The sequence below is a fragment of the Benincasa hispida genome, chromosome 12, assembly GCF_027475165.1.
Source record: "Benincasa hispida cultivar pf3 chromosome 12, pf3_genome.v1.1, whole genome shotgun sequence".
In the NCBI taxonomy this organism is placed as follows: domain Eukaryota; kingdom Viridiplantae; phylum Streptophyta; class Magnoliopsida; order Cucurbitales; family Cucurbitaceae; genus Benincasa; species Benincasa hispida.
This window is the reverse complement of record NC_143489.1, coordinates 5,058,143-5,071,986: the sequence shown is the minus strand read 5'-3', so window position 1 is coordinate 5,071,986 and position 13,844 is coordinate 5,058,143. Positions and strand designations below refer to the sequence as shown.

At 32.4% G+C, this 13,844-nt stretch overlaps 1 protein-coding gene across 1 annotated transcript; it reads left to right on the top strand.

Moving 5' to 3' along the window:
• The first annotated feature begins 6,701 nt into the window (after positions 1-6,701).
• Positions 6,702-7,381, top strand: LOC120067005 (late embryogenesis abundant protein At1g64065-like). The gene has a single exon (XM_039018365.2). It carries the CDS (start codon positions 6,767-6,769, stop codon positions 7,379-7,381), a length of 615 nt encoding a protein of 204 aa, XP_038874293.1. The 5' UTR covers positions 6,702-6,766.
• The last annotated feature ends 6,463 nt before the right edge of the window (positions 7,382-13,844 follow it).

Below are 13,844 nucleotides of genomic sequence, written 5' to 3'. Positions count from 1 at the left end.
GATAAATTTGGCTGGAAGACCGATTGGGCTTTGAATCATAAATTGGATCTGATCGAGTATTTAAAATTGCTCGGGTCCAAAATTTGACCCAATTCAAGCCCACCATGGAAAATTTGGTTTGAAGAAAAGATATTAGGCCCAAGCCCAACTTTAGCCTAAATCCAAATAGTAGTATGGCAAATGGGGCCCAAGTCCACCTAAAAACCATAAAAATCCTCTATAAATAGAGGTTTTGCCTTTTTATTTGGGAGGAGGAAAAAGTTCTAAAGATTATAAGCTTTAAAGATTGAAGTTCTGCAAATTGAAGTATGAAGCTCCCAAGTACTCAAGCTTCAAAGTCCGAAGCTCCCAAGTTTTCAAGCTCCAAAGGACTAAAACTCCAAAGTTCTCAAGCTCAAAAGACCAAAGCTCTTAAGCTTTCAAGCTTTGAAGACTAAAGCTCCCAAGTTCTCAAGCTCCAAAGTTCAAAACTCTCAAGTTCTTAAGCTCCAACGGATTGAAGCTCCCAAGTTCTCAAGCTCCAAAGTCTGAAGTTCCCAAGTTGTCAAACTCCAAAGTTCTCAAACTTGAAAGACCAAAGCTCTTAAGCTTTCAAGCTTTGAAGATTAAAGCTCCCAAGCCCTAAAGATCTGAAGACTGAAGACTTGGAAGACTAAGGCTCGAAGCTCTTGAAAACTTCAGAACTAAACTTGTAGGTAGATTCGGAAGACTTAAACTTATTGTAACATTTGAGAGAAAGAATCAAAGGAATATGTACCTTTACATACCACAAATTAATACAAATACAAAATTCAAATTCAGCGAATTAAATTTCTCTGAAAAACTTGTCGAACAGATATAATGTACGTATCTTTCTAAATTTATAGAGGAAAGATTAATAAATACTAATTTTTGTTTCTAAATTTTAACCATGAAGTAAGACTTAAAGTATATTAATTAAAATGATATTACACAAAATTTTAATACTACATCAGTACATCACTTAGGGTAGTATAAGTAGTATAGTAACATGGGTAGTATAAGTAGCATAGTAACATGACTAAAAGGATGTTTTTTTTTTTTCCTTTTTAAAAAATGGATAAATGGTGTCCCTCCAAAAATTTCATCATCTCGACAAACTCTAAGACTCAATTCCCACTATATCTATGATCTTTTATCTTCTTGGTGATCTCCAAGGCTCAAAGTCGTCCTTTAAAATCAACAAAGTATCAAAAACAGGAAACCATCATAAAATAACTGTAGCTTATCTGTGCTTGTCCTGAGATACAAGTAAGCTACGTGGAACTGTCCCCTAGACATAAAAGACAACCACATATTCCCACTTCAGCTAAGTGGTACCGATTGACATCTTCTTCAATTCTTAACACTTATTCTTGAAGAAGACAAATTATGCAAATTCTTTGACTCCTTCCTTTAAACCTGCTGCCAAGTTGGAGACTTTATCTTTGACCTTAGTAACTACTTTTGGTCTTCCACTTTGATGCCCTTATTCGCTTCTACGACTTTATCAATTCATTCGACTGTCTAACAACTAGGGGTTCGTGACAGCCATCAACACTCTCGAGCTTCCCAATTGCTTCTTAACTGATGAACCTTAATCTAACTAATCAACACTAGTTATCATTGTTGTTGGCTCAACTATACCTCTACTCTTGCCATATGCAGCTTTAACTGACATCCATCATCTCTCTGATCCTTTGACAACACTAAATCGACAACTATACAATGTAGAATTTCTGTGGACAATTGTCACTATCTGGGATCCTAATTTGAATTTATATTGGCGACTGCCAAACTCACAATTGTAAACCTCATCATCCAAATTGCCAATAGAGGCGAGATTTATCTTCATCCAAGGTACAAAATGACGTTTTGAAATACTAACTTTTCTCTACACTTGATCTTCAGATTAATATTCTCATCCCAACAATAATGGAAACTCTATCATTCCCCATCCCCACTAGACCACGATGTCTTGATGTGAAATATGCGAATAAGATTCATATCTGAAGCTACATGTACGAAAGCTACACTATCAATTGTTCATTCATATCAGCAGCTACTATTTTGTGTATTACTCTCAACACAAGCATAGACATCACTAATTAATTCTTCATTAGTTTCAACCCGATTTATCGTTACTTCTTTAATTTCAACATGATTTACCTCCTATTTTCTTTTTTGATCATCTTCTAGTTTCATACATTGATTTTTGAAGTGACCTTTCTTGTGATAGTAAAAACATTCTATCTCCTTATTCCTAGCCTTCCACTTCTTATTATTGCTACTCGACTCATCATTTTAAGAGTTTATCCTGCCTTTACTTTTAATCACTGCTAAAACTAAACCTACAACAGATTCTTTACTAATGTCCTTCCTACAAATTTCTTCAGATATAACTAAATCACAAATCCCTGAAAAACTTTAAGGTGTTATCCCCAATTGTATTAGACACCACAGTTTTCATGGTCTTCTAGCTATCATGTAAAGACATCAATAACTTAATAGTATAAACCTCACCAGTAAATTCTATCTTAACAAATTCTAATTGATTAATTAAAGTGGTAACCTCACTAATATGGGAATTAACAGAAGCATCCTTAGCCATTTGCATGTTGAAATACTTCTTAAGAAGATAAGCCTTATTATTGATATATGGTTTCTCATACCTATTTGTAAGCACTTCCATCAACTTCACCGCATTGATCTCGTTGGCTACAAGACTAGCAACGTTCATTAAAAGACACATCATGATGATTGTAACTGTTTTTTCATTCAAGTTCGCTCAATCTTCATCTGACATCTCTTTCGGTCTCTCCTTTAATACTTTATGTAATTTCTTGTAAGTTAAGAAATCCTTATCTTGCATCTTCTAAAACCCAAAAGTTTTTCCATCAAATTTCATGATTTCTTCGAAACCTCTTGGCTCTTATAGTCTCATGACTCCTGAACAAAAAACTCAAATACCACTTGTTGACATTTATACTAAGATATAAATAAAATGCGGAAACTAAATTATATCTAAAATTCTCACTTCCACATGTTTAATCGATCATGAAATATCACAAATAATTAAGAGAAAGGAAAAGGGAACGACACAAAAAATATATTGATTCATCCCAAACTTGGGATTATGTCCAGTCTTTTGCTATTGCAGATTCTACTATGATGAAGTTCACAAAAAAAAGTTCCAATTTGGCCTACAAAACTCTCTCAATCACACATGCACACACATGCGCACGTGCACATACACATGTAAAAGTTAATACCACTTCTTTCGTAAGTTTATAATCATGAGTCTCAACACATGTAAAAGTTCTCTTTATATTTTTCAACAAAAGTTTTGTAAATGACACTTTGTTCTTCACTTAAAAGTGAGTTTCTTTCCAATTGGATGGAAATATCTTGATAATATATCAAGAGCAATAGCTATATTATAATTCATCATTAACTTATGGTTATGGAATTTGAATTGTTTAATTAACATATAAGAAAAAAAGTTTAAGAAAATTTTTTCTTCACTTAAAAGTGAATTTCTTTCCAATTGCATGGAAATATTTATATGAAGAGCAATAGCTACATTATAATTCATCATTAATAACTTATGGTTATGGAATTTGAAAGGTTTAATTAACATATAAAAAAAGTTTAAAGAAAAAAATTTTCTTCACTTAAAAGTGAGTTTCTTTCCAATTGCATGGAAATATTTATAACAAGAGCTATAGGCAATAGCTATATTATAATTCGTCATTAATTTATGATTATGGAATTTGAAAGGTTTAATTAACATATAAAAAAAAAGTTTAAAGAAAAAAAATTTCTTCACTTAAAAGTGAGTTTCTTTCCAATTACATGGAAATATTTATAACAAGAGCAATAGCTATATTATAATTCTCATTAACTTATGGTTATGGAATTTGAAAGGTTTAATTAACATATAAAAAAAGTGTAAAGAAATTAAAAAGAAAAAAAAAAACGAAACCTTTTAAATTTCGCGGGTAAAAAAATTGCTATTAAATTAATTAATGTATTAAGATTTTAAAACGTAAGAATAAATTAATAAAACCCTTTCAAATTCTTGTGAAAAAAAAAAGAATAAAATGATTACTAAATTAATGGAAATACTAAAAAAGTATAAAGAAAAAACTTTCCAAATTCTAGTATAAGAAACAAAAGTTTAACTATTTTAAAATCTTTTAAATAACGCATTATTTACTCATTTTAAAGCTTCTTAAACAATACAAATATAAATATTAAAGAAATAATAATAGGTTAGATGATACATTTGGAATTAGAAAATTATTATTTGAATAAAATGGTACGAAAATCACGATTCAAGTTAGCTACTTTTTAAAACATTAAGATAAAATAAGATTTTGCCTATAATTTTCAAATAATATCACTTATAAGTAATTTAAAAAGAAACTAAAATGTTATGTATATATAGAGAGAGGATTACCTCGTTCGTATATAAGAATGAGTGTCAACACGTCTAGACATCCTACTTTCTTGATACTTTCTAAAAATAATTTTGTGAATAACACATGTTTAAAACTCTAACTATTCAATAGAGGTTTTAGAGCACATAAGAGCAGATTTACCATTATAGCTCATTTTACAATCATATGTTTCACTAAGAGTAATTCTAATGAAACTAAAGAAAACTATATATTATTGTTATGATTGTGGATAAAATTTTCGGGAAAAATTGTGGTCATAATGGATTTTAGAAACAAATATTAAGAAATACCTTAAACATCAATTGATCAAATATTGACACAAAGAAGCAAAAATATTTATTCTTTACATAATAATGAACTTCTTTGAAAATGCATGAAAGTATTTTTAAGAATTGAAAGAAGTATATAATAATGAATTGTTTATTTTTTGGTTATAGAATTAGAAAAGCTTGGTTAACATATTAGGAAAAAAAAAGTATAGAAATTTAAAAAAAAAAAAACCCTTCTAAATTCTTTCGGTACAAAAATAAAGGTTTAGTAAATTAATTAACATATATTAAATTGTATACAAGAATTAGAGAAAAGAAACTTCACAAATTCTGCTAAAAAATTGTCACTTAAAAGAAATTAGAAAATTAAAAAAAACAAAGCCTTTCAAATTCTAGAAATAAAAAGCAAAACTTTTTGGGCTTTGTTTTATATAACACAATCTACCAATCTTAAACATTCTTAAATAAAGAAATAATAATTGATTAAGGAATACATTTGGCATTAGAGAATTATCATTTGGACAAAATAGTCCAAAAATGATTATTCAAGTTAGCCATGGTTAAGAAATTCCAACATAAACATAGCTCATCCATTTGAAGTATCAATTCAAAAAAGAAATTATAATGTACTCTCTTTTGATCTAGTTTTAACCTCCACCATTATATTTTTAAGGAAAAAAATTTGTTGCACCTATTTTTTTTTTAGAACATAAGCAGCACCCAATAACAATGTGGTATGTAACAATTTTTTTTAATTTTATTTTTATTGTGCAAGTAAAATAAAAACATGTAATTAGGGTTGCACCTAATCATTGTCTTATTTTTAATACTATAATAATAATTGAAAAAAAAAGAGACAAAATTTAGGTTAAAATATTATTTTAGTTCTTATATTTTAGATTTTTGGTTACTTTTGTTTATTTTTATTTGTATAATTATAAAATGTCTATTTTAGTTTATGTATTTTTAAAAAGTGATCTATTTTGTCCGTTCATTTTCATTCTTACTTTATTTCTTTTGATCAAAATTTTAGCTTGTCGCTTCATTCACTAAAATTCTTAAAATGTAATAATAAATATGTATCAAAGAGTTTTGTTATGTATAAATTTGTGTTAAAATTTTGTTAAGTAACAAAATAGTCAATTTTTTTTTTTTTTTGACAATATGTGGGGTGTGATAGAACCTCTAACCTCGTAGTTATCGTGCATACTTGATGTAGTTGAGCTATGCTCATTCTGGTAAAAGAAAAAATACTTTTACAAGACCACAATGATCATTTTAAAAGTACAATTACTAAAATTAGCATTTTTTAGGAAGTAAATAGAAAACTGAATTACATAATGAAATCACTCGACACCAAACTAATAAAAACATCCCAGATAAGAGATGTGTAGAATAATTGACCGTCGCTTATCCAAAGCTTTGTGCAAATAAGTGAGTCAAATTATTATACTTACGTTGAATATGAGTGAATGAGAGACCTCTCTTGATTATGGAATAAACACTCGATGTTCTTTAACAAACAACAATACTTAAGTACGGTTTATTGTCTTGTTGTTCATTAAGTTTACCATTTTCAAACAATCTAATTCTAGGACAACTTGAAAATTTAAAAACGAAAAAATATTAGAGAAACAGTTAAAATTAACTCAAAATTATAAAATTATAAAATTATATGATTATATGGACTATAATAGAATATTTTGAAAATATAAAACCTAAAATAAGCTAAGATGGAGAAAGTCCAAGCGACGTAATTAACTAATTTTTTTTTAACATATTTATGAAAACAATTAAAACCCATTAAAGACCCATCACTAGGGGAAAGAAAGGAAAGATAGCTTTGAAACCTCAAAAGAAAACGCTTCAAAACAGATATTACAACAAAAACTCTTCAACGCACCGTTTTGTTTCATTTAAAAACAAAACCTTACCCCACTCCCTTTCACAGTTTCACTTCCTGCTAAAACCATTCCTTTCACTGCCCCAACAAAACCCCTTCTGCTCCTCCTCCTCCTCCAGCAGCAGCCGGAATCCATGGCGACCGACAAAATTCCCGCCGACCGTCCGGAGGCACTCCGATTAGGACGCAGTGCACCAGTAAAATGCCTACACTTCTTCTGCATTTTCCTCTTCACTGCCGCCTCTGCCGCCTGTATCGTCGGGCTGACCCTCTGCCTTGTCGTCCTCCGGGTAAAAGTCCCAACAGTAAAATTAACTTTGGTCGCGGTAAAAGATCTCCAGTACGGCTTCTCGCCGACCCCTTTCATGGAGGCCACATTAATCGGGGAAATAACAATGGAAAATCCGAATTTCGGAGAGTTCAAGTACGAGGAAATAAGGAACGTGACATTGATTTACGATGGCGTGACGGTGGGAATCGGCGAGGTGAAAAGAGTGTCTGTAAATGCGAAGAGTATTGAAAAAACGAATTTTACAGTGAAAGTGGAACCGAATTCGAGCTTTGTTGATGTGGATTATTTCAGCTATGATTTGGCGAGGTTGAAGACGATGAATATGAGTTGCATCGCCCAGTTTGAGGGAAGAGCTCATTTGTTGAAATTGTTTAAAGCGAAGAAAATTTCTGTGTTGAAATGTAGTATGAGCTTGAACTTGACCTCCCATGGAGTCCAAAATCTTGCTTGCCTATAAAGGAAGAAGATGGAGGAATATGAGATTTGATTATAATGGTTTGTTCATCAAAATTTTCGGTTTTGTTTTGTGATTAAATGCCATTTTAGTTTTGTTGGTTTAATTTTCTTAGTTCAACATAGCATGGAAGATCAGTTCTCGAATCTGTCTAGTTTTCTCTAATCTACGAGTTAATAGGTTCGAGGATTTGGTTGCAAAGTACAATATTTTTAGTTCATATCACAATTTATTTTTAGTATCGTATGTCAATTAATACATGTATCACAATTTGAGCACAACTTTGGAGATTAGGTGCGTGTTATCTAAAGTTCTCTTACTCTACCACTTATTTTGAATTAACAAGGTTCAAAATATTAATGTCAATGGAAATGTAGAGGCCCGATTTTACGAAAATATGGATGTTGATAGAAAATTTGAAAAGTTTTATAGAGATTGATGAAAATTGTTATACTTAGTTGATGAAACTTTAATTGTCACTTAATTAAACTATAATTAATTATTTTTATCATCATTTCTATATAGTAATACAACATTTAGATGTATATTTTAAATGACCATGTAAATATCGATGGAGAGTAAAAAATTTTAAAAAATTGAAAAAATAATTATAAAATAATATAAAATCTAAAAATATATTGAGATGAAATAATGTGATAAAATAAAATTTAGATAATTGTGTACTTAAACCTATTTATTTAGATATAGAAAAGTTAAAAAAGAAAGAAAGAAAGAAAATAATAATAATAATAATAAAAACACATGAAACCTGAGCCCTCCTCCAGCCGGACCATCCCTCTCCTCTCCACTACATATAAAAGCCCATTTGTAAATGCATTCTTTGCGGCCCACCTTCTAGACTCTTAAGTCCGGTTAACTACACAAATCGCCAATTTTTTTTTTTTTAATTTTAAAAAAAAAAAGTTTCATTTTAAAAAATGGCAATTTTTTTCTTTTTGGAATTGGATAAATGACATTCTAAATATTAAAATTAAAGGTTTATTAGTTATAACAAATATTTGTTATTTCTGTTATTTTTCTATTGGTTGTTACTTTTTTTCTTTCCTCATTGGTTATATATATATATATATATAGTGTATTTTTCTGAACACACTGATAATGAGAGAGACTGTTTTTTATCATTTCCCTTTTTTCACTCTAATATGGTATCAGAGAAATCATTAAAGTAGTAAAATCCCTAATTTTTTTTCCCTTCCCCTTTCCCTTCCCGCGTGAAATCACAATGTCTTCCTGATACACATTCTTTTCCTCCGATTGATTCATCTTCTTCGATCGATTTTTCGGCTACCGGACTTCATCTTTCTCATCAAGATCAATACACTCCTTATGCTCTTCATCACATTGACACTTCCAATCTCGTTCTTGTTTCAGAACTTCTCACTGATGACAACTACGTTTCTTGGAGCAGATCAATGGTTCTTGCCCTTTCCATCTGAAACAAACTTGGTTTTATTGATGGTTCTCTTCCTAGAACTACAGGTGACCTTCTTCCTTTATGGATTCGCAACAATAACGTTGTTGTTGCTTGGATTTTAAATTCTTGTCTCTAAGGGAATTTCCTTAAGCATTCTCTTCACCGAGCCGGCTCGAGCAATATGGCTTGATCTTCAAGATCGTTTCCAGAAAGCAACGAACCTCATATTTTTCATCTCAAACGAGAATTATCCAACCTCAAGCAAGATCAAGATTTTTTCACTATGTATTTTACAAAAATGAAGAGTTTATGGGACGAATACATTTCTTATCGCCCTGGCTGTACTTATGGAAAGTGCAATTGCGGCGGCGTCAAATCCATAGAAGATTTTATTCAGTTCGAGTACCTCCTCTGTTTTCTGATGGGGCTCAATGGCAACTTCAACCATACTCGTTCTCATATCCTTCTTATAGACCCTCATCTACCCATTAACAAGGCTTTTTCCTTTGTTGTTCAACAAGAGCAACATCTTTCTATTGCTAATCCCCCTTCTCCTGCTGTTATACTGGCTGTGCACAAAAATGATAATCCATCGCAACAGAGTAATCATCAGTCTTCTTCAAAACAGGACGAACAGGAATCGTCCTGTTTGTACCTATTGCAACATTACTGGTCACACTACTGATAAATGCTACAAGCTCCATGGGTATCCACCGGGTTATAAGCATAAAGGACAGTCCAATCAGGTTCATAAGCAAAATTCTTCCTCTAGTTCTTTCGTTAATCCTGTTGATTCTGCTTATTCATCTTCTACTGTTTCATCTGGAACTATGATCAACAATGCACTCTTCAACAACTCCTCACTATGATTCAGTCTAAGCTTAAGATGGCAAAATCCGACGATACTGATTCAGTAACACATGTAGTAGGTATTTATTCCCAAATTATTTCTAATCATGAATGGATCATTGATTCTGGGGCTTCCATACATATATATTTCCAAAAGCACTTATTTCACAAGCTACAGCCAACTAATACCACAATTGTTCTACCTAATAACACAAAAAATTTAGTCTCTTTTCTTGGCACTATCACTCTTTTTGGTTCTCTTGATCTTCATCATATTCTCTTTTTGGTTCTCTTAATCTTCATCATGTTCTCTATGTTTCTTAGCACTTACTTTCTATCAATGCTTTAACATCTGATGGTAATGTATCTGTCCACTTCTCCACTGATTCTTGTGATATTCAGGCAAAGTCTACTTTGAAGATGATTGGCAGGGTACATTGCGTCATGGTTTGTATATTGTTGAACAACTTCACATCACTACAGTTTCTTCTCAAGCTGTTTCTGTTAATGCTGCTTCTTCCAGTGTTTCTTCCATATGGCATGCCAGGCTTGGACATCCATCTCTATCTCGTTTATTTGATTTGAAACATGTTTTGCATCTTGATTCCATTACACTGAATAGCACACATCCATGTGAAATCTGTCCTTTAGCAAAACAAAAGAAATTGTCTTTTGAATCACATAATAATAGGTCATCTACTGTTTTTGACTTGCTTTATGCTGATATTTAGGGTCCAACTTCTACATCTACTCATGTTGGACATAAAATTTTTCTTACTCTAGTAGATGATCATAGTCGATTCACTTGGGTCTTCATGTTGAAATCCAAGTCTGATGTTTCGAAAATTATACCTCAGTTTTTTTTCTTATGTTGAGACTCAGTATAATAAAAGAATCAAAGTGTTTCGTTCTGATAACGCCCCTGAGCTCTCTTTTGTTGAATTTTTCTTACAAAAAAGGGTTTTACATCAATATTCGTGTGTGCGTAGACCATAACAAAATTCAGTGGTTGAACGTAAGCACCAACATTTGTTAAATGTTTTCAGAGCATTGTTTTTTCAATCCAGAGTTCCTCTTAAATTTTGGAATGAATGTGTCTTGACTGCAACATATCTTATTAATAGGACACCTTCACCTATTCTTGGTTGGAAAACACCTTATGAACTAATGCAGGGTACTTTAGTCGACTATTCTATTCGAAGGACCTTTGGATGTCTATGTTTTGCATCTACCTTATCCCACGGTCGTTCTAAGTTTGCACCAAAGGCTGTACCTGCTATTTTTCTTGGTTATCCACCAGGTATGAAAGCTTACAAACTTTTTGATATCACAAATAACAAGTTTTTTGTTTCCTGAGATGTTGTTTTCCATGAACATCTATTTCCTTTTCATAAAGTTACCTTGGAGAATGAGCAACCAGACCCTTTTCAGCATATTGTTATTCCTATAGCCTTTGATGTAGATGTTTTAACCTATCCCTCTACTGCAACTACCTTATATACCACTCCTGCTGACCCTCTTCCTTTTGGCAACCTTTCCCCATCAATCCCCTATTCAGTACCTCCTTCCTCTACCCCTCCAACTACTCCATTTGTTTCTTGACCTACCACATCTCCTTCTCTTTCCATTGATTTTTCCCCAACTCTTATTACTTCACCTTCTTCTTCTAGCCCCTCTTTTTCATCTCAATAGCCTTCTTCATCTAGCCCCTCTTTTTCATCTCAATAGCCTTCTTCATCATCCATCCCAAATACACAACTTCTCATTCCACCTTGGATAACATCAAGAACACTCAAACCTCCATTCTATCTTAAAGACTATCACTGTAGCCTAACTACTCAGACACCTCTCCCAAGTTCATCCACCCGCTATCTCATAAATTCATCCCTTTCATATGATCGTCTCTCCCCTGCTTTTCGCACCTTTTCCATTGCACTTTCCTCTCATTATGAACCACAATTTTATCATCAAGCCATACCTTATGATCACTGGAAAACAATAATGAAAAGTGAACTTCAAACCATGGAAGACAATGATACTTAAGAGGTTGTTCCTTTGCCTTCATCCAAACATAACATTGGTTGCAAGTGGGTCTATAAAGTTAAACACGGTGCAAATGGATCTATTCTGGTTTTAGTTGTCACCTATCAATGGCCCATGGAAGACAATGATACTTAACATTGGTTGCAAGTGAGATACAAAGCTCGGCTTGTTGCTAAAGGATATACTCAACAGGAGGGCTTGTATTTCCTCGAAACATTTTCTCCTGTGGCAAAATTAGTAATCGTTCGAGTTCTTCTGGTTTTAGTTGTCACCTCTCAATGGCCTATGGTTCAACTTGTTGTGAACAATGCCTTTCTTCATGGAGATTTTTTAAGAAGTATATATGGACCTCCTGCTTGGTTATACACCTAAAATTCCTCACTGTGGCAAGCTTGTTTGTAGTTTAAAGAAGTCCATATATGGTCTTAAACAAGCTTCACGACAATGGTTTGCAAAATTTTCTGATGTTTTGATTTCTCTTTGTTTTTAGCAGTCTAAGGCTGATTATTCTTTGTTTGTTCGAGGTTCTGGTTCTAGTTTTATTGCCTTGTTAGTATATGTTAATGACATTATCATAACTGGTGCAAATGTGAAGCTTATTGATGAACATAAACAGTTGTTGAAGTTTTTTTGGGCCTTGAGCTTGCTCGTTCATCTCAAGGTATTTCTATTTCACAAAGGCATTATACTCTTCAAATTCTAGAAGGAGCTGGTCTCCTTGGTGCCAGACCTATCAATCTTCCATGGATCCGAATGTTAAACTTCGACAATCTGAACAAGATGTACTCGATGATCTTTCTTCCTATAGAAGGTTGATTGGCTGACTTCTTTAATTAACTATTTCTCGACCGGACATTGTGTTTGCAGTTAATAAACTTAGCCAATCTGTGACAAAACCTTGCAAAGTTCATCTATCAGCAACCCATCATCTCTTGCACTACTTAAAGTTAGCTCCCGGACAAGGTGTTTTCATTTCACCTGCCGACTCCTTTTAGCTTCGTGCCTTTGCTGATTCTGATTGGGCTTATTGCCTTGATACAAGGAAATCTACAACCGGTTTTTGCATTTTTTTGGGCAGCTCTCTTGTTTCTTGGAAATCTAAGAAGCAAAATATGGTTTCGAGATCTTCTGCAGAGGCTTATTGAGCTCTTACTTCTACAACATGTGAACTTATTTGGCTTAAATCTATTCTTCATGATCTTCTTGTTCCTATTCATCAACCATCTTTGCTCTATTGTGATAATCAAGCTGCTATTCACCTTGCCACAAACCCTATTTTTCATGAGAGAACCAAACATATCGAACTTGATTGTCATTTTGTTCGGACCAAGGTTGCTAATGATTCTGTTAAGCTACTCCCAGTTCGGTCTATGCATCAACTTGCTGATGGTTTTACTAAGGCCCTTCCTTTCTTAGTCTTTTCTACTATAAGATCATAGTTGGGTTTGTCCAATCTTTTTAGTCCAACTTGAGGGGGATATTAGTTATAACAAATATTTGTTATTTCAATTATTTTTCTATTGGTTGTTGCTTTCTTCTTTCCTTATTGGTTGTATATATATAATGTATTTTTTCTGAACATGGTGATAATGAGAGAAAGACTATTTTTTTATCATTTCCCCTTTTTTCACTCTAATAAGGTTCAAATTGAAATTGAATATAAAAGTTGGCAGATCCTAATGATGTTTGCCATGGGCGTTGGATCAAATAAACTAATTTGGTCCACTTTGGTTTGAGCCCAAAAATAGACGTAATTTGACTTAAAGGTCAACAAAGCCAAAACTACAATTAAATGAATAAAGGACCAAGTTCATAGACAAACCAAATCCAAAACTTATGGTGATGAAAATCTTGTAGATATTAGTTGATTTTGTGATTAGAGTTTCATTTTGAAGCTATTTGAGTGGTTAACTTCCTCTTTTAAGTCCAATGATATGTCCATTTATTTTGTTTGTGTTTTTCGATGGTATACTATTAATACACTAATAGTATCATTGAAATAGATTGCGAATTAATGCTGATTTACTATTGAAATGTTTATACTTTAAGTATATTTTTTGAATGTGATATACTTTTTTTTCTTTAAATGCTAATACTATTGAATGTGATCTACTTCATATTTGGTATATTAACAATATC

Coding starts and splice junctions, on each gene's coding strand:
- LOC120067005 (XM_039018365.2), top strand. CDS start 6,767: ATGGCGACCGACAAAATTCCCGCCGACCGTCCGGAGGCACTCCGATTA.